Source organism: Triturus cristatus, chromosome 12 (genome assembly GCF_964204655.1).
Source record: "Triturus cristatus chromosome 12, aTriCri1.1, whole genome shotgun sequence".
NCBI classification, from domain to species: domain Eukaryota; kingdom Metazoa; phylum Chordata; class Amphibia; order Caudata; family Salamandridae; genus Triturus; species Triturus cristatus.
The window spans coordinates 813,698,597-813,719,089 of record NC_140595.1 but is presented as its reverse complement, the minus strand read 5'-3'; the positions used below and the strand labels follow the sequence as shown (position 1 = coordinate 813,719,089).

Genomic DNA, 20,493 nt, shown 5'->3' with positions numbered 1-20,493 from the left:
CGGTAACAATAAATAGATAGTGAGAACGAATATATAAAACAGTGTATTGACGACATTGAAAATGGTGCTCAATGCAGGTGGTCGAAAATTACAAATGGAAAATTGTATTTGTACAAAAAGTGTTTCAATTCACTGTTGTCAGAGCGCAATTCCAAATCTAATTATCTTGCCCGATGTTAGAAATGGAATCTCTGGTTGGCTATGGCTTGCGCCAAAGCCAGGCAGAGACCACCACTCTAGTCAGGGCAAGGAAGTTACACGCCAAAGATAACCCCTGCTCACCCCCTTGGTAGCTTGGCACGAGCAGTCAGGCTTATCCCGGAGGTCATGTGTAAAGCATTTGCGCACGCACACAGCAACAACATCCCAGGCCCACTACAAAAGGAACTCCACACAAGGTTATATATAAAAATAACCTTTGTATTATCATAACACATTAGAATGGTAAGCACATATTATACATGGTGCCACCTGGCACAAGGTCATATTTACAAGGGATTATTTACACCTTACAGGGCCAACTGCACCACTGTCAGTACCATCACAAAGTGAAATTAGTAAATGTAGAATTTATCATAAACATAGAACACAACCAGTACTACTGGTAATCACTGTACTTAGCATCAGCCTGCAACATAAACTACATTATGCACAGTATCACATCAGGCACAAATTACATTCTGCGCCAACCTCACCAGCATAAACACCTTATGCAATTCTCTCAGAAGTCTAAACGCATTAGACCCTAACCTCCAGAGTACAACTACATTAGGGGCATAATCACACAGTGGAACCTAATTTCACTAGCATAAACCATGATATGCAAAACAACCTCATAATCATAAAACACATTTAGAGGTATAACACAGGGTGCGTAATCCTACTACATACATCACATTTCCTAGTACCACATCACATTAGGGCCTGGTGCCCTATAAACCTAACAATCCCCCTGGGCAACTGGCCATCTCCAAAGGGGCTCAAATGCCCTCTGTCCAAAAGTCAGGGCTGCTGCCAATGCAACGACTGTCAAGGGTGCGCACTTTGCGCAGGCCTAAATGTAGCAGCTGGCACTAAGTGCTGCGCAGCTGTGAAGGAAAAGATGGGGGCGAAGGAGCGTGTCTCACTCCTGCATTAAGAACATGTCCCCTAAAAGAAAGACCTAAACGGTGCAGCTGCCCACTGCTTACTGGGCAGCTGGAAATAGGGAAATGAGGCACGGGCTCTCAGTGGCCCTTCAAACAAATGTGCCCAACGGTGGAGCCATCTGGCTCTGAAGATATACATACCCCCAAGCACTGGGGAAAGGACACGGCCCCTCTGGCCCTGTAAACAATTATGGCCAAGTGATGGAGCCACGGACGGGCCCTAAAAATAAACATGTCCACGAGGTGCAGCTGCCCTCTGCGAGTGGGCAGCTGCTAGAAATGCGGCTATGGGCCTGGGCACCTCTGTGCCCTCACGTTGGAGCCACACGGCGCTCTAGAACAATTATGGCCCCCAAGCCCCCACGGGGACTTTAAACATGAATGGTGGCCACGTTAGAGCCGTTTAGGCTCTGGAGATAAATATGCCCAAACGGTGGAGCGGCCCGCTGCAAGACGGTGACGCTCCGGAATGTAGCAATGACACTGTGCCTCGATACAGGAAGCAGCACGGACCCCTCTCAAGCCCCCACTCACCAGCTCTGGGGGCAGGATTCCTCCGTCTGCGCTTCGCCCGGTCCCTCTTCTGGGACCGGGACTTCATGATGGAGCCCGCAAGGCTCCTGGCGGCCTGAGACACTCAGCACACCATGCGGTTTCCCGTCAGAGAGCAGCCCTACTCACCGAGCTCTCTCTCTGGACTCCGCTCTTCACCCGGGCCCCCTCCTGGGACCCGGGGCTTCTCCTTTCCGGCAGCCGCCACCGCGGGGCTCTCCCTCGCTCTTGGGAGCCCCGCCTCACCCCTGGCACCGACTCCGCTCTCGTGGGGCTTCCCTTCCGTCCCGGAAGCCCCGCCCACAAAGGCACAGCCTTGCCTGCCTTCCGGGTCGCGCTGGACAGCGGCCCGGAAGGGATTCGAAGTGCGACTCGGGTCGCGGCGGTGATTCTGTTTCTCGTGGCACAATGAGAGGTAGGCTCCCTCTTAATTAAATATATAAAAACGGGGTGGGAACCCACTCAATCACTAAATAAAGGCAAAGTCGCGGGTGGGCACCCACGCATGAATTAGAAGGGCATCGAAGATGCAGGGTGGGCACCTGCGAGGCATGAAAGGAATGCGGAGTAGGCACCCGCTAGGGAGCAATAACAATGCCGTGATGCAGGGGGATCCCAACGCCGGGGATTCCCTCCAGGGTGATCGTAGTGCTCCTCCTCAGCTGTAGGGAGCACAGCGCCAGGGAAAGCGCTTTCAGGAAAATAAAAGCAAAGCGCTCACAGGGCACTAGAGGCCAAAGCACAAAGTGTCCTAAAGAAGAGTCCTTGAGGAATCAAGGGGGCAATGCAGGGCCCAGGGGCCAGCACACAGGGCCCTCCAGCAGGGAGTTAGCCCCCATGGCGGTCCCTCCTATGCCCCACCAGCAGCAAGCCCCCTCCTGTCAGGATCCAAAGCAGAACATTTTCATGTGGTCACAGCCTCTATATTTATACCACTATTTCCTTTGTCTAAAAGGTGCAGGCAATGGGAGAACCAGATACAACTTGTTCAGGGGAGCTTTGGAGCACTTTGTTTTGCTCAGCTCCTCTCTCCCTTTCACAGGACAGGCTGGGTGCTCAGACGCACCACAGGGGGCGGAGCCAGCATTGTGGAGGGATGGCACAGCCCTATTCAGGTGCCAGGTGCAACTTCTCCCTCCCATCTACATGCAGATCTCTCCATTCACCACCGGGCAGACTCACCCTGGCTCCTGGGATTCCCTAGCCCTCTCAGCTCCTGTCAATCACAAGCCAGACATGCAATTCACATCACACAGCAATACCAACTTCTAAAAGTGGCATTTCTCCACTAGTCACCATAAATCTGCGCACACCATTGCACAGCATTTATTCTCACGAGTTTGCATATACTAAACTCGACCCTGCACTCCTCTCATACTAGGAATTACCATGGACACACATATCCCCCATGCATTCCTATGGGAGGGCAGGCTAATCTCACCACACACACTCAGCGCGCGCACGCACTTTACACTGGGCCACAGTGCTAAAGTGCGCAGAGGCCAAAAATCACTACCAATATTTCAGAGCTTAAGGCAAAAAGTTCACGGGTGAACCTGCCAGAAGGGCGAAGTCCAACACCCAATGAGCTCCAATGTCTTGGACTGGGAAGGGTGTGGTCCCTTAATGGACTACGGTGCTGCCCAGTGGACCCGTCTCTGCTTGATTAAATTAATTAATTGGGAAGGCTGTAAACATTCTCAATAAGAATGACAGACAAGGACTAGAGTTTGAAGGTTTACTCAAAGAATATTAGTACAGAAATGCATAAACTGGACCATCAATCAATTGAGCATATAATCAATAGGTGGAGATCTCCGCAAAGTGCCACAGAAAATCCATCATAGATTCACCTCGTAAGAAAGGGAAAAGGTGAACTCTCCTAAAGAGGAACACAGGTCCTTTTAAAGGACTTTAGGCTAAGGATTTCATACATTTACAACACAAGTGCGTGGTTGGCAGGATATGCACAAATGGGGAGCAAGCAAGAAGAAACATTTTACTACAAAATACATTTGAGGGTTCTCTCACAATACAACTCCTTTAGACTCGAGCATTCCCCGAGCCTGTTGGTGTGACATGACTCGTTACGTAGTAGGTTTCTTGCCCTGAGACAGCTCGGCTGGCCTTCATTAAGAACATCACGTTCAGTGTGACTGGGAACACCTCGGTTTCTCAGTGTAAAGCCCACAACTTGTTATCGCAGCGGAAAACAACAACAGCCGTGATTTCGTAATATGTTACCATGTCGCATCCTAAATGGAAGGAAAGTGCAAAGTTTCCTTAAGTTCGCATGAGTTTAATTTCTCTTGTGTTGAACACTGCAAATCAGAAAGGAGCAGATTCCACAACGTCCGCACTTAAATCAGCAAATATGAGAAGAAAGCACTTTCAATGTGTCCTAGGGCTGCCTTAATGCTCCACGGCTGATAAACAGAGTAAAGGAAGACAGCACAGGGGTGATAAAATGCCCTTGAGACCCTTGCGGGTGAGTAGTCGCGCTTAACAAACACCTGATTGATTGATTGATTGATTGATTTATAGACAGTCCTAGTTACGTATTCTGTTCGGGCCTCTGCACAATCGTAAAAGATGAACACAAAATGTCTGGTATGTTTTTTTCTGGGAAAGGCGACAACCCTAAATCCGGTTTGAGTCGACCACACTCCTTTACAAGAAATGCGGTGTGAATACTCATGTTATAAAGTTTACAAGCCCCGTGATGGGACTTCCACCTCCGAGGGCAGGTCTTTGAACATCGGCTCCACCCTCGGAACGTACCACCACGCACCGTTTGGCGGGGGGAGGTATCATGGCAGGAGTCGATATCCCGTGCACCAGAAAGCCACGCGATCCGTTTTATTCCCACAGTAAAACGTCACGACTGGCTGCCCGGGTTGGGGAGTACCCGGGGGCTCCGCAGGCGAGAAGCACAGCCCCCGGCATCGCAGCACACCCCTCCCTCTGTGTTGGTATCGGCCGGAGGGAGCTCTGTGCTGGTGTGAGCTGGGAGAGGGTCCCTCTTGTGAATGGAAGCCCCCACAGGCATGGAGTACGAAATCCGCCCCGCAGTTCCGGACGACTGTGTGGACATCATGCGTATGATCCGGGTGAGCTCAGTGGGTTGGGACCCAGCTGCGGATGTTTGGGTGAAGCCCGGAGGGAGGTCGTAGCTTGTAACCCCAGTGAGGTTAATGCACTTGTCGCATGCGTCTGGCTGTCAAGCGCCTAGGGTTTACAGGCTGCAGTCCCAGCTAGAGAGCACGCTTGGTTAATGCACCGGAAGCATTGTGTTTATTTATTTTTTAGATGTATATTGACTTTTGTTGTTTTATAAAGTGCAACATGATACCTTTGGTTAATTTCAGAGAGCTGCTGTGTGTGAAGCATGTATATCGCAGTGTGTGTGAAGCCTGGAGGTTGCAGGGTTTAATCCCAGTAGCAGACCTCAGGTGCTCAGGTGGTTAAAACCCATGGTGCAAGCATCTGTGTAAAGCCTGCAGGTCATGTTTCACCCTAGGTAAGAGTTAGTGTCAATGCACTTGCCGTAGATTTCTGGGTGTTAATTCCGCAGTTCGCAGTAAGATAGCCCAAGAGGTTAATGTACCTACGGTAGATGCACCTGCTGCAGGTATGTGTGTCAATCCTGAAGACTTCAGGTTCTACTCTCAGTAAGAGCGATCATAGGGTTTATGCGCCTGCTGCAGAGGTCCGTGTGCAACTGACTAGTCACAGGTAGACGCAATCTTACAGGGATGCTCTGGGTGGCTCACACACGCTCAGCGGGGACCTCTGTGTAACCTGGAACCCACCGGTCGCAATATTAATAAGGGAGGCTTAGAGGGTTAGTGCACGTGTTCCTGCAATACACTTTTGTGTGTGAAACCTGCAGGCCGCATGTTCTGATCCCAGTGGGAGACCTCAGTGGGTTGAAGTGCATTGAACAAAGGTTCCGTTTGCAGTCTATTTCCCAAGCGACTTGTGCGTTGCACAGCAGTCTGCGGCACCTTTGTTAGCCTGGCGTGTTCTTTGCTGGGGTTGAAACCTGTGCCCTGCAGTCAAGTCAAGTCAAAAAAGTCTTTATTGCGAGTATTTCATCATAAAAGACATACTAACATTTCATCATATACAATTAATTAAAAGTGATCGGAATATAAATTGGCACAATAGGCATAATAAACCAGTTAAATAAATAACACATTAAAATCAGTAATAATAAAAAGATATTAAATATACAATTTTTCAAACGACTTGAATCTTTTAAAACCTATACCACGTTAGTCTCAGCATTATTTGGGGCCAGATAGTTAGGGACTAATCCTCCGGTTCCGTAGGAGCCATGCCCAACTAATAAATTTAGCCACACCAATAACCACAAGTATTGATGTATCAGACTTCAGTATTCTGCTGGCAGCCTGCGCTGATCTAACGCCCAGTTCACGGCATACAGGGCGCAACCACAGCCGTCTTGGTTGGAGATACTCTGGGCAAACAAGGAGAAAATGATCGACTGTTTCAATCTTATCCTCACATAGGGGACATTTATCATTACCCGATGTATTCCAACTTTTTGTAAAACAACGTAACGGAAGGGTGCCAAGTCTAAACTGATGATAACATTTTCGATCCTGCAGCTTTGTTATTACGTCCCAATACACTTCATAAAAAGGAATCATCCTTGACAGCCAGATATGTTATAGTCAAAGAACTACCAGTCAGGGAAGCATGACGCTTAACTTTAATCCATTGCCAATAGGTGTCCCTGAAGATCTTTTTCGGGGGGAAAACAGCCGTCTCAGGGTTAGTCCATAACTCACCCATTCCCATGTCAATCAAAATAGTTTTGATTTCAGACAGCCCGCTGATCCTATGAGAGCCCCCTACAGTCGTCACACTAATAAATCTGCGGTGGGTGGGATGTTTGGCCTAGTGGCTTGGTTACTTCCCTTCTCCCCCAAAGATCGGCTTCTAATGTGGGATTGAGATCAAAATGATGTAATTTTCAGAATAAGAAACCCCCTTATCTCCCCTATCCTCGTGCTGTACATATTTGCAATGTAAAATACGTGTTAAATAAACCTTGATACAAGAAGTCAACTTTCTTTTTAGTGGGTTGGGCCTAATTTGCGTAGTCGCGCTACGCAAAGTTCTGCAAAGCTCCGCGAAACGGTAAAAAATCTCCACGAGCACGGAGAGTTCTGCCAACACGCTTGTTCCGCCAGTTTGCGATGCTTTTTTCCTGTTCGCGAACACTGTTTGCATGCTCGGGGGGAATATCTCGCAAACACGCATTTTGAAACCACGAACAAGCAAAAAATTCCACAAAGCTGCGGATCGTGGAATTTTTGGCAATTCCGCGTTCTCTGTGGAACGCAAAATTACCCAAATTCCACGAGCGGAACGGAATTTACCGCCCAGGCCTACTTTTTAGTACTGTCTCACATTTCCCACCGCCTGGTTTCAGCGAATTTATTCGAACCCTACAGCACATAGACATGTACGGCTACACATCAAGCGCTTCTCTGTACAGCACTCCGTGTTTGAGAAGCCCTCGTGCGAGTAAGATGTTGTGAGGATTGTGGTGTATTTTATGGTCTGGTTGTGAGATCTCACTGTGTAATACACTCACAAAGCCATCTTGGTTCCAGTCAGGCTCTTTTGTAAAATGCTTAGCTTAGTCCCCGTAACTGTGGCGTTGAGCAATCCAGCTTAAGCAAAATACCAAGTGTAAGTCATTTAGAAGTACCAAAATCAATGAAATAATAAAGTCACACAACACAAAAGAAGTCCAACACCAAAATATGAAAATAGACCTTATTTTTATGAATGTTTAGACACCAAAGTGAACAAAATCCCCCAGAGGTTTCCGGAGATATAGATTTTTAAGTAAATGTGAATTACTGCAATTCACGCCCAAAAATAAACAAGCATTGGTAATTACAGCACTGAGGGGAAACTTAAGAAACGTTGTAAAACTTTTATAAAGTTGTGTTCGGGTACTCTGGCTCACGTTGAGTGGCCAACACCAACAGGGAGCAAGGCAAGGGGACAAGTAATGATCCCTGTAAGAGACTTTACATGTGTCATAGACATACTGCAGAGATCTGTGTCCATTCTACCGGTGAAACCTTTCAATCGTGGTAAAATAGCTTGGTGAGTTAATGTGCCTGCTACAAGTATCTGCTTGCAACCTGCAAGACAGCCCTAGCAATCCTTACAGGATTGATTCATCCTTTGAACTCCCCAAGGGCGTTGCAACGCTGGGTTGTTTATTAGCAGAGAACTGTTTAGTTCAGGGTGGGAGGGTCCAAAGTCCGTTTCCATGATCTAACTCGTTTGACCTCCTTGAAGGGAAGGGGCTGGACTCAGAGTCCCTCAGGCAGGGGCTCGCTCTGCCTCAAGGATCGAAGTTGACATGACAATCTGTAAAGCGCACGTTCACCTGGAAGGGTATCTTGGTGCTGAATCAAAGATGTATAATGTTACCCAACTCTATGGTACTCATTGTATCGACCTCAGAAGGATGAAAGGCTGAGTGGACCCACCGGGATTTGAGCTTGTGACCATGAGGTGAACAAAGGCCCCTGCACTGGAAGCAGTAGTCCACTAAACCACTGGATCCCGCTGGTTGGTCGCACAAGGGGCTTGACGTGCACAACTGCAGCTTTGTAGGGCCCTGACACTGGGAATTTCTCCCATACAAATTTTCATTGTCAAAAGTGAAAAAGTAGATTTTTCATTATTCGTTTTAGGATCTGATATCAGAGATTCACCTCAACCCTCCAGTTCTCTGTATTCTTTATTTGTTGCCTCGATTCACTTTGCGCACGATCTGAAATAGAAATTTGAAGTGCCAGTCCTATGAAAGCTGAGAAGTGCGACACTTACCATTAAAGTGCAGTATGCTCGGTCCCAAGGCGTGCTGGTAGCATCCCTTTGAGCGTATAGCATTCCCGCAGGAAAGCGCTGGTACTGCAGCCCCGCTGAGAAGTGCTGGTGCTGCCTACTAAAAAGTTAGTCCAATTGTAGAGGGGTTCTGGTACTGTCCCAATACAAGTATTGCAGTGCTGCTGGCAAGTTCTGGTACTGTCCCGTTCTATGTAAAGGGTTCCACATTGGAAGAAGTTGAGTCTTTCAAACATTTGGGGCTAGCACTCAACAGAAGCTTTAATTGGACCACTCCTATCCAAACCACCTTAGAAACAGCCTTGGCTCTGGTAAGGCTGGTAAGGAAACATGGGCGCTGCTTTTCCAATCACAGAGACAAACTGTTCCATACAAACCTAGGAAGTCAAGTCTCTTAAATGGTCCTTGAGCAGAAGCAATCCAGCAGTTCCATGCAGATGTTTGTGTGGTGTCTTGGAGGGCATGTACCCTTCCATGTTGAACTGTAATCTATAGAATACCATAAAACGGAGGTCACCCAACAAGCTCTTGCGCGGAGAGCAGCTGAGAGACTCGGGTGGACACATTTATTGCCTCTGAAGCGTCCTTTCAGGGTATGAACTGTACGACTGTATGTGAGGAGAACCTGGCGCCGCCGCTCGAAGGGGAACGCTGCGGCCTCCACCCCCCCCCCCTCCGCCTCAGAATGAACAGTGCACGGATCAGCAGAACATGCCCCCACCCCCCACCCCACCCACCGCGCTTTTAACTAACTCTGACCGGCTAGAGCAGGATTGTGGCGAACTGGGGAAGAGCTGGCTTCCAAAGTCTTGAATGTAGAGTCTTTTATGTTGGGTAGTTTTTAGTTCTCTTTTTCATCTCGTTTTTAGACTTTATTATGTGTGAAAAATTGTTTTGTTGGAAAGTCAGCTCTGCTTTGTATTGTGGGCTGAAAACACTTTCAATGAATCTGGATCCCAGTATATGCACAGCGGCCCTGCTGAGGGGTTCTGGTACTGTCCCAGTATATGCATAGCGGCCCTGCTGAGGGGATCTGGTACTGTCCCAGTATATGCATAGCAGCCTTGCTGAGGGGTTCTGGTACTGTCCCAGTATATGCACAGCGGCCCTGCTGAGGGGTTCTGGTACTGTCCTAGTATATGCATAGCGGCCCTGCTGAGGGGTTCTGGTACTGTCCCAATATATGCATAGCGCCCCTGCTGTGAGGGGTTCTGGTACTGTCCCAGTATATGCATAGCGGCCCTGCTGAGGGGTTCTGGTACTGTCCCAGTATATGCACAGCGGCCCTGCTGAGGGGTTCTGGTACTGTCCCAGTATATGCATAGCGCCCTGCTGTGAGGGGTTCTGGTACTGTCCCAGTATATGCACAGCGGCCCTGCTGAGGGGTTCTGGTACTGTCCCAATATATGCATAGCGCCCCTGCTGTGAGGGGTTCTGGTACTGTCCCAGTATATGCATAGCGGCCCTGCTGTGAGGGGTTCTGGTACTGTCCCAGTATATGCACAGCGGCCCTGCTGAGGGGTTCTGGTACTGTCCCAGTATATATGCATAGCGGCTCTGCTGAGGGGTTCTGGTACTGTCCCAGTATATGCACAGCGGCCCTGCTGAGGGGTTCTGGTACTGTCCCAGTATATGCATAGCGGCCCTGCTGAGGGGTTCTGGTACTGTCCCAATATATGCATAGCGCCCCTGCTGTGAGGGGTTCTGGTACTGTCCCAGTATATGCATAGCGGCCCTGCTGAGGTGTTCTGGTACTGTCCCAGTATATGCACAGCGGCCCTGCTGAGGGGTTCTGGTACTGTCCCAGTATATGCATAGCGGCCCTGCTGAAGGGTTCTGGTACTGTCCCAGTATATGCACAGCGGCCCTGCTGAGGGGTTCTGGTACTGTCCCAGTATATGCATAGCGCCCTGCTGTGAGGGGTTCTGGTACTGTCCCAGTATATGCACAGCGGCCCTGCTGAGGGGTTCTGGTACTGTCCCAGTATATGCATAGCGGCCCTGCTGTGAGGGGTTCTGGTACTGTCCCAGTATATGCACAGCGGCCCTGCTGAGGGGTTCTGGTACTGTCCCAGTATATGCGTAGCGGCCCTGCTGAGGGGTTCTGGTACTGTCCCAGTATATGCATAGCGGCCCTGCTGAGGGGTTCTGGTACTGTCCTAGTATATGCATAGCGGCCCTGCTGAGGGGTTCTGGTACTGTCCCAGTATATGCATAGTGGCCCTGCTGAGGGGATCTGGTACTGTCCCAGTATATGCATAGCGGCCCTGCTGAGGGGTTCTGGTACTGTCCCAGTATATGCACAGCGGCCCTGCTGAGGGGTTCTGGTACTGTCCCAGTATATGCACAGCGGCCCTGCTGAGGGGTTCTGGTACTGTCCCAGTATATGCATAGCGCCCTGCTGTGAGGGGTTCTGGTACTGTCCCAGTATATGCACAGCGGCCCTGCTGAGGGGTTCTGGTACTGTCCCAGTATATGCATAGCGCCCCTGCTGTGAGGGGTTCTGGTACTGTCCCAGTATATGCATAGCGGCCCTGCTGTGAGGGGTTCTGGTACTGTCCCAGTATATGCACAGCGGCCCTGCTGAGGGGTTCTGGTACTGTCCCAGTATATGCGTAGCGGCCCTGCTGAGGGGTTCTGGTACTGTCCCAGTATATGCATAGCGGCCCTGCTGAGGGGTTCTGGTACTGTCCTAGTATATGCATAGCGGCCCTGCTGAGGGGTTCTGGTACTGTCCCAGTATATGCATAGTGGCCCTGCTGAGGGGATCTGGTACTGTCCCAGTATATGCATAGCGGCCTTGCTGAGGGGTTCTGGTACTGTCCCAGTATATGCACAGCGGCCCTGCTGAGGGGTTCTGGTACTGTCCCAGTATATGCACAGCGGCCCTGCTGAGGGGTTCTGGTACTGTCCCAGTATATGCATAGCGCCCTGCTGTGAGGGGTTCTGGTACTGTCCCAGTATATGCACAGCGGCCCTGCTGAGGGGTTCTGGTACTGTCCCAGTATATGCATAGCGCCCCTGCTGTGAGGGGTTCTGGTACTGTCCCAGTATATGCATAGCGGCCCTGCTGTGAGGGGTTCTGGTACTGTCCCAGTATATGCACAGCAGCCCTGCTGAGGGGTTCTGGTACTGTCCCAGTATATGCGTAGCGGCCCTGCTGAGGGGTTCTGGTACTGTCCCAGTATATGCACAGCGGCCCTGCTGAGGGGTTCTGGTACTGTCCCAGTATATGCATAGCGGCCCTGCTGAGGGGTTCTGGTATTGTCACATCAAAACGACAGCAGGCCTGCTGATACGTTCTGATACTGTCCTATTAAAGGTATAACTGTCCCACTGAGAAGTGCTGTTGCTGTCACATTAAAAGGCATATCAGCCTTCCTCAGAAGTTCTAATACTGTTGCATTAAAACGACAGCAGGCCTGCTGACACGTTCTGGTACGTTCTGGTACTGTCCTATTAAAAGAATAGCTGTTTTACTGAGAAGTGCTGTACTGTCCCATATAACCGTCCTTCTAAGAGGTGCTGGGGGAAGCTGAAGCTGTCGGTGCCCTGCCCTCAACCACTCACCTGAGTTCTGCTGCTGCCTTGTGGTGGGTCCCTCTGCCGCTGCTGCCGCCGCTACATCGCCTTGCGGCCCTGGCGAGGGGAGACCACAAATCCCAGGCGCCCTAGCGCCGCCCGACGTCACCAAAGCGCCCGGAGGCGCTTAAAAGATCGTCGCTCCTGCGGTGGAGCGGGAAGCTTTGAAACCGGAGTCCTGAACTAGCGAAGGGGAAGCTGAAGCTGTCGGTGCCCTGCCCTCAACCACTCACCTGAGTTCTATTGCTGCCTTGTGGTGGGTCCCTCTGCCGCTGCTGCTGCCGCTAAATCGCCTTGCGGCCCTGGCGAGGGGAGACCACAAATCCCAGGCGCCCTAGCGGCGCCCGACGTCACCAAAGCGCCCGGAGGCGCTTAAAAGATCGTCGCTCCTGCGGTGGAGCGGGAAGCTTTGAAACCGGAGTCCTGAACTAGCGAAGGGGAAGCTGAAGCTGTCGGTGCCCTGCCCTCAACCACTCACCTGAGTTCTGCTGCTGCCTTGTGGTGGGTCCCTCTGCCGCTGCTGCCGCCTCTACATCGCCTTGCGGCCCTGGCGAGGGGAGACCACAAATCCCAGGTGCCCTAGCGGCGCCCGACGTCACCAAAGCGCCCGAAGGCGCTTAAAAGATCGTCGCTCCTGCGGTGGAGCGGGAAGCTTTGAAACCGGAGTCCTGAACTAGCGAAGGGGAAGCTGAAGCTGTCGGTGCCCTGTCCTCAACCACTCACCTGAGTTCTGCTGCTGCCTTGTGGTGGGTCCCTCTGCCGCTGCTGCCGCCGCTACATCGCCTTGCGGCCCTGGCGAGGGGAGACCACAAATCCCAGGCGCCCTAGCGGCGCCCGACGTCACCAAAGCGCCCGGAGGCGCTTAAAAGATCGTCGCTCCTGCGGTGGAGCGGTAAGCTTTGAAACCGGAGTCCTGAACTAGCGAGGGGGAAGCTGAAGCTGTCGGTGCCCTGCCCTCAACCACTCACCTGAGTTCTGCTGCTGCCTTGTGGTGGGTCCCTCTGCCGCTGCTGCCGCCGCTACATCGCCTTGCGGCCCTGGCAAGGGGAGACCACAAATCCCAGGCGCCCTAGCGGCGCCCGACGTCACCAAAGCGCCCGGAGGCGCTTAAAAGATCGTCGCTCCTGCGGTGGAGCGGGAAGCTTTGAAACCGGAGTCCTGAACTAGCGAAGGGGAAGCTGAAGCTGTCGGTGCCCTGCCCTCAACCACTCACCTGAGTTCTGCTGCTGCCTTGTGGTGGGTCCCCCTGCCGCTGCTGCCGCCGCTACATCGCCTTGCGGCCCTGGCGAGGGGAGACCACAAATCCCAGTCGCCCTAGCGGCGCCCGACGTCACCAAAGCGCCCGGAGGCGCTTAAAAGATCGTCGCTCCTGCGGTGGAGCGGGAAGCTTTGAAACCGGAATCCTGAACTAGCGAAGGGGAAGCTGAAGCTGTCGGTGCCCTGCCCTCAACCACTCACCTGAGTTCTGCTGCTGCCTTGTGGTGGGTCCCTCTGCCGCTGCTGCCGCCGCTACATCGCCTTGCGGCCCTGGCGAGGGGAGACCACAAATCCCAGGCGCCCTAGCGCCGCCCGACGTCACCAAAGCGCCCGGAGGCGCTTAAAAGATCGTCGCTCCTTCCGCATCGCGGAACGCACGCGGGCGGGTGCCGGACGAAGCCCGGACAAAGGGCGGGCCGTCTGAGGCCGTCCGAGGTCGAGTGAGGCCGGGACGGGCCACATTATTGTCGTCTGTGCCTACGTGCCACCTCCCTTGGGACAGATACTTTACAGGTACCACTGTTGTTGAAACTAGTTGACGCTTTGGGTTACTATCTCTAGATTCATCTGCAGCCTGTATCATAGCATATGGATATAATGTCTAAACAAAGGAACCCTTCAACGACAAATACCATGGACAATTACCTGGTCCAGATTGTTAGTAAAATCAACAATGACAGGAGGGCATCATTGGGGCTAACATGTTCTCCTAATTCCCCACCGTTGATTCCTTTGTTTGGCTTACCGTTGGACTCTCCTTCACAGGCTACTAATAGCATATCCTCCGATTCAGTGATTCCAGATAGTGATATTTTTGATTCCTGCGTACCCCTAGCTCCTAATTCGCCATCAAATCCTGTCTTAGACATAGTAGAGGCTGATGAAGGGGCTGACCCACAGTCTCCCTCCCTTCCCTTGAGAAGCAGGTTAGTTAGAGCGTGTAGAAAATCCCAGTTCAAAAATAATGGGACTCGTTTAGGGAGGAAAAGGGCAACCACTGTGAATAAAAGCGCTAATAAAGAAGATGTATCAGGGTCGCTTTCCAACAAAAATCCTGAGATTGAGCTCTCTGTGAAGATTGTAAACATGATTGATACTAAAATAGAAAGTATCATAACACCATTGGTAGCTAAAATTGATCATCTTATGGCTGAGGTTGCTAGGTTGAACGCTATAATAAATAGACCAGTGGACGAAGTTACTAGAGTAACACCATTATCTCCAAATGCATGTATTATAAATGGGGTGCCCTCAATTGGAGGACAAAGTATTGTTGCAAATGAGAAAGTTAACGTCCCAATCCAGCAACCTGAAATCAATAAAATCCTCCAGAAGGCAAGCATAGATAGTCATAAAGCCCTAACACAGGCAAGTGACCAATTCCAATGTATCACCGAGGCTGAACCCCTTACATTGGTTCTTGCCAATGCCCCTGCTTTGACTGTTGATAAAATAGAAACTACATCTTCTTTGATCAGTAAATCTTTACACTGGTTGGTGAACAACATGAAGATGTCTCCTTGGGGTGAGCAGAAATTAGCAGGGGAAATTATTATGGCTAGAAGGGTTCAATGGCTAGGGCACCATCCAAAATAATTTAAAGGAGATTGTGTGGTCCTCAATTTTTCTAATCCTGAAGTCCTCCCAAATGTTTTGGCTAATATAAACCCCCCGCAGCGAAGACAGGGTGTTATCATCCCGCTAACCCTCAAATACTTTTACCATAAGAGAAATAGAGATATGCATGGAGTATCACTGAGATCAGGGAGGACTCCGTCCTTAAGCAAAGGGGGTAGGAGTGATCTCACTAGCAACTGGAACATTAGTCTAGGAAATAGGTTTGGGGTGTTATCTGACTTAAATGCATGTGATTGACTTGATGATGGAACTAATTTGGTGAACATGAACATAGTATTGCCCAATACTGTGGCCACCTCTACAACTTTTGTTAGCCCCAGAGATATTGGGGCAGTAGGGAACCAACAAGAAATCCAGGTTGATGCTATTGAATTATTGGGGCCTACATTCCCTAACAATCTTGGAGGGGCGAGTTCAGCACTTGATGTATTAGTAAATGTTGCACCAGGTACTTTAAGCTCTACTATTGACTGTCTGGGTAGGACAACTGGTGAAACACAAGGCATATTGACTAACAACCTTCCTTGCCCTCCTGCAATTGATCCAGGATTGACTATCCTGTCCTGGAATCTTGCAGGTATAATCAATAAGCTACATTCTGGCGTATGGTGCAGCTTTGTTGACCAATTTGATATAATTTTATTCCAAGAACCGTGGTCTCTGGTCCCAGTCTTTCGTACTGGATTTCTCAATTTCCATATACCTGCTACTAAAAAAGCAAAAGGCCGACCATCGGGTGGTTTAATAATATGGATACGTCAATCATTATGTTGTAAAATCACCCAACCTTCCATCCAAAGATATTTTGTCTTTAAACCTCACTTGGCCCAACGACCAGGGTATGGCTATTTTTAACACCTATGCTCGAGGGATGGTTGGAGGAACTTTGTCTGATGTGACAACTATTTTGGATTACCAGCTTGCAGCGCTCCCTCCTGAAATGATAAAAATCGTAGGAGGAGATTTTAACACGACTTTTGAGCCTCTTGGCCCTGAGGACCAATTTCTTGCTGTCGAAGAGGACAATAGGTGGGTTATTCCCCAGCTGGATCTTCCCCCAGTCAAGAGATGGTCCGCTGCTGCCATCCAACTTAAAGCTCTTTGTCTAGAAAGAGGGCTTAGAGCTGCCAATGGGCGCACTAAGTCAGATCGCCTGGGCGTAAACACGTTTGACAATGGCAGGTTTGCTAGTCGTATTGATTATTTCCTGGTGGATGTTAGAGCTTGGAATAGACTGAATGATATGTCCATAATTCCACGGGATGAAAGTGACCATAATCCCCTGTGTTTGGAATTACAATTGTCAAATACCCCTAGAGAATCCAAAACTGAGGGGGGGAAAATAACCCTGGACATTGTCGTATCGAACAACATGCGACATGTTAAATGGGGTAGATTTATAGAGAAGTTGGGAAACTTAGAGGACCTTAAGAAAGTGACTATTTGTGAGGTGGCCGATTTAAGTTCCAAATCAACTAATACCAATTTCCATCTAACTATGCTTGAGGCTCATAACATCTTTTTCTCAAAACTCCAAGGGTTCTTTATGAAGCCCTCTAGTATTGGAAAAGCTATTAAGGAATGTCCACCAGAGGAGGGATGGTTCAACAAAACCTGCAAAATAGCTCGTCAGAATTTGAGTGTTGCTCTGAGATCAAGAGACGCGGAAGATGTGAGATTAGCCAGGAAGCTATATAGACAAGCCCAGCTAGTAGCTAAGAAAGACTGGGATGAGAAACAGTGGCAGGATTTGAAACACGCATGCTTGGCCAAAGACCAAAAACGATTTTGGGCTACAGTAAAGTGGGATAGAGGTGGGTCTGCACCTTCCCCTCAAAATAATGTGGCAAAAAACCAATGCGTAGACTTCTTCAAACCACTTCTGCCTCATCCGTAGGAGAGCATCCACTTCCCCCTATCATCTATTTCCAAACGCAGGTGTTTTCAATCAAAGAAGTCAACTTAGCTTTGGATAGTATAACAGTGGGCCGAGCACCGGGAATGGATGGGATACCCGCGGATGTGTTTTTAACAGATAAATTATCTTGGTGCCAATATTTTCAATGGCTAGCCAACTCAGTAGCCATGGGTGCACCCATTCCTTCTTCATGGAAAGGGGCGGAAATAATTCCGGTCTTTAAAAAAGGGGACAAATCACTCCCAAGCAATTATAGACCTATTAATCTCATAGATTCAGCACAAAAACTAATAGGTCGACTAGTGCAAAATAAGCTACAATCTTGGGTTGAAGACAATAATATTTTATCACCATATCAAGCTGGGTTTAGACCTTGCACCAGCTCTATCGACCAAGTCTTTTACTTCTTAGCTCTTTACTGGAGGAATGTGAAGCTGTCCAAAGGGACCCTTTACGCGGTCTTTATAGATTTGAGATCAGCTTTCGACCTGGTGCCTCGTTCTAAACTTTGGAGGGTCCTCGCCCAAGTAGGTATGGCCCCGGAACTGCTAACCTTACTCGTCCGCTTACATCAGAACAATTATGCACAAATTAGATGGGGTAGCCAGGGAGAGGTGACTGACCCATTTCCTGTCGAACGTGGTGTTCGACAGGGTTGTGTCTTGGCGCCCACGTTGTTTTCCTTGTACATCAATGGGATAGTTGATCACCTTGGACGTTCCCCCACGGATGCCCCTATACTGGCAGGATCCAGAGTGCCTGTTCTCATGTTCGCGGACGACACGCTGTTGGTTTCGCGAACTCCAAGTGGATTACAGAAAGCGCTAAATATATGCTGACTTATGCCAAGAACGGGGCCTTGAGATAAACACCTCCAAAACTAAATTTATGTGTTTAAACCAGCGACAAAATTTTAGAGGAGTGATTAAATTTAATGGTATTCCGCTGGAGCAGGTTGAGGCTTTCACATATCTAGGAATATCCCTTCAGAATAACATGAAATGGTCAAACCATATTGACATGACTGTCTTAAAGTTTCATCAGCTAGCAGGTGCAATCATCTCTAAGCATAAATCCTCTTTGACCAAACCAATTAGACCCGCCCTGGAAATTTACAACATGAAAGTCATTAGTGCGTCCCTGTATGGCTCGGAACTATGGGGCTTCGCCAACCAGAATTGCTTAAGGTTGGCTGAAAACAAGTTCCTACGTAGCCTAACAGGTGTTCCCCAAAGCACTCCAATGATTCCGTTAAAATATGATCTAGGAAGGAAAAAAGTTGAGGACCTGGCGCGATTACGTCCACTTTTGTATTGGCGGCGGATCTTGGCAACGCCAGAACTTGCACACTACGCTATTGCCCTGAAAGATATAATTAGGGCTGACCGCTTTCACTCCATCTTATGGCTCAAAGAAATTAAGAATTTGCTTATAGGGAGGAGCCAAGATGGCGACCGGAGCAGTCGCTTGAGCGCCCGGCTCCGTCGGCCCTTGGCCTCGGACTATCATCCTGATTCCTATCCTTGCCGATTTTCGAGGTGCAACGCGTGCGACGACGCGCTGACTGCGCCGCCGCTTTCCCGAAGTCTTAGCCCGCCCGGATGCCGGAGTTTTTGGTGCCTTTGTTCCCCGCCCTGGACCCTTGCTCTACTGTGGCCTCGGCCGGCCCCCTGGAATCGTTGCAGTCACCGGACCCGCTGGTGCAAATCTGAGCCCGAGGTCCCGATCCCGCCTCACGCCACGCGCGGTCGCCAGAAGAGCCGGGAGAGAGACGCCCGGACACCTCCTGTACCCTGCATCTGATGGGCTGGAGCCAGAGGGTAAGCCCCGGTGTGGCGGGTCTCCTACCCCGCTCTGTGGACCACGCTGTAGAAGGCTGCAGACCCCCTTCTTATATGGTCTAGTCGGCTGCAGAGAGAGCCTGAGGGAGGGGAGGAGACTGCTGGCTTTCACCTGTTGCGGCGCAGACCTGTTGGGAATTGCCTCCTTGTCACGATCCCCCCCCTGGCCACGGTACCGTTCAACGGTAAAACATGGCGCTGATTGCCTGCTCGCTGCTGGGGGGTGATGCTCCGGTCTCGCCCGCTGCCCGCTTCGCCCTCTCTCTACCAGACTCCAGCTCCCCAGTGCCGTCCCGGATTGCTGCCGTTGGGGGGACGCAGCTTCCGCTGACATACGGCTCCGTTCTGGCTGCCCTGCGGGACTTTAGTCTGCAATTGTGTGTCGGCTTGCAAACGCTGAGTGAGCGGTTCGACTCTACACTGTCTGCTGCGGGCCGTGAGCGCCCCGTTTGTGATCAACAAGACGTGAGTCTGCCAGTGCTGTGGTCCTCCTGCGGGGAAGCAACGACTGGGTATAACGGTGCTACACTGGTGTCTGCATTTGGCTTTCCCGGCGCTCAGGATCAATCGCTCTCCTGCTCAATGGCAGATACTTTGTTTCCCCGGTCATTGCTGCCTGCTTTGTTGTTGCCTGCCTCACCGTGCCCGCAGGAGTTTCCAGCTGAACTACACCTGGCGACCTCGAGGAACTGTTCACGGTGGCCTACGACTCCTTTTATGTGGAACTCATGTACTTTACAAGCCAGGTCTGGATTTTATATGGTGTGCAAGGGGACCTCAATAGATGATCGGCGGCCATTTTGTGACTCTACTTCTCCATCTTCTCCCAAGTGGCCATATTGTCTTTGTCTGTTCGGGATGCGGGGCATTCACGAGGGGGCGGGTCTAATCGTACGCCCGCGATCGGGCCAGGGCTAGATTACTTTCTATCATCATGGCTTCACGGCCGGGCTGGACTGGGACTGGAATTGTCTACTTATGTTGTGCGCACTCGTCGCGATCTGTCTGCCTTCATTTCCGTGGTGTTACATGCTATCTTCCCACGACCGCCTTTGGGTGTAGTGGGGTTTCAGTGTGTGGAGGCTTGGTTGGCCGGTGGTGTCGGGCGCTCCTGAGGATACGTGGGCTCCTCCCCGCCTCCTTTCTTCTTTCTTCTCTTAGTTTCTTTACTCTATTCCTACTTTCTCTCTCGTCTATATTTCGGGTTCATTGGGCGACAGGCACTATGCTGGGGGGGGGGTAGGCCATAGCCTCCGCATTGGTGTAGGGTGGGGGGGTAATTTACTGTTTCTTTTTTAGTTCTATGGGCCTCTTTCTTTCATGTCTCTGCGCTATACTTGTTTCGATTCGGGGTCCGGGTGTGGGGTGGATTGAGTGGGGGCGGCTTTTAGGGGGTGCGTATTTACTACTGTGATGATCCTGTTATCTAATTGCATCGCCTTACTGTATGAGATTTTCTATGGCTGTTTTAATGATGCTGCTGCTCTCCAGTGTATGAAGCCGACTTGCGGACTCGAATCTCCTTGTTTCTATCCTTTACTGACTTTTTTTCCCGATAAAATTTTTTTTGAAAACCTTAAAATTAACCTTCACTTCTCCTTCCCCCGGTGTCAAGGATCCCTCCAGTGTATGAATCCTGAATCGTTGCTAAT

General features: G+C 50.2%; 1 protein-coding gene across 6 annotated transcripts in view; it reads left to right on the top strand.

The window, feature by feature from the left end:
* The first annotated feature begins 4,493 nt into the window (after positions 1-4,493).
* SAT2 (spermidine/spermine N1-acetyltransferase family member 2) overlaps positions 4,494-20,493 on the top strand; it is a 115,718-nt gene continuing 99,718 nt past the window's right edge. For 3 of the 6 annotated variants that reach the window (XM_085637517.1, XM_085637518.1, XM_085637516.1), the window contains exon 1: positions 4,498-4,810. In XM_085637517.1, coding sequence (XP_085493643.1) covers positions 4,513-4,810 — 298 coding nt within the window. In that variant the 5' untranslated portion in view covers positions 4,498-4,512. Of the gene's footprint in view, positions 4,811-20,493 lie in introns of all 6 variants that reach the window. The other 3 variants (XM_085637519.1, XM_085637520.1, XM_085637521.1) reach the window with 3 other exon arrangements.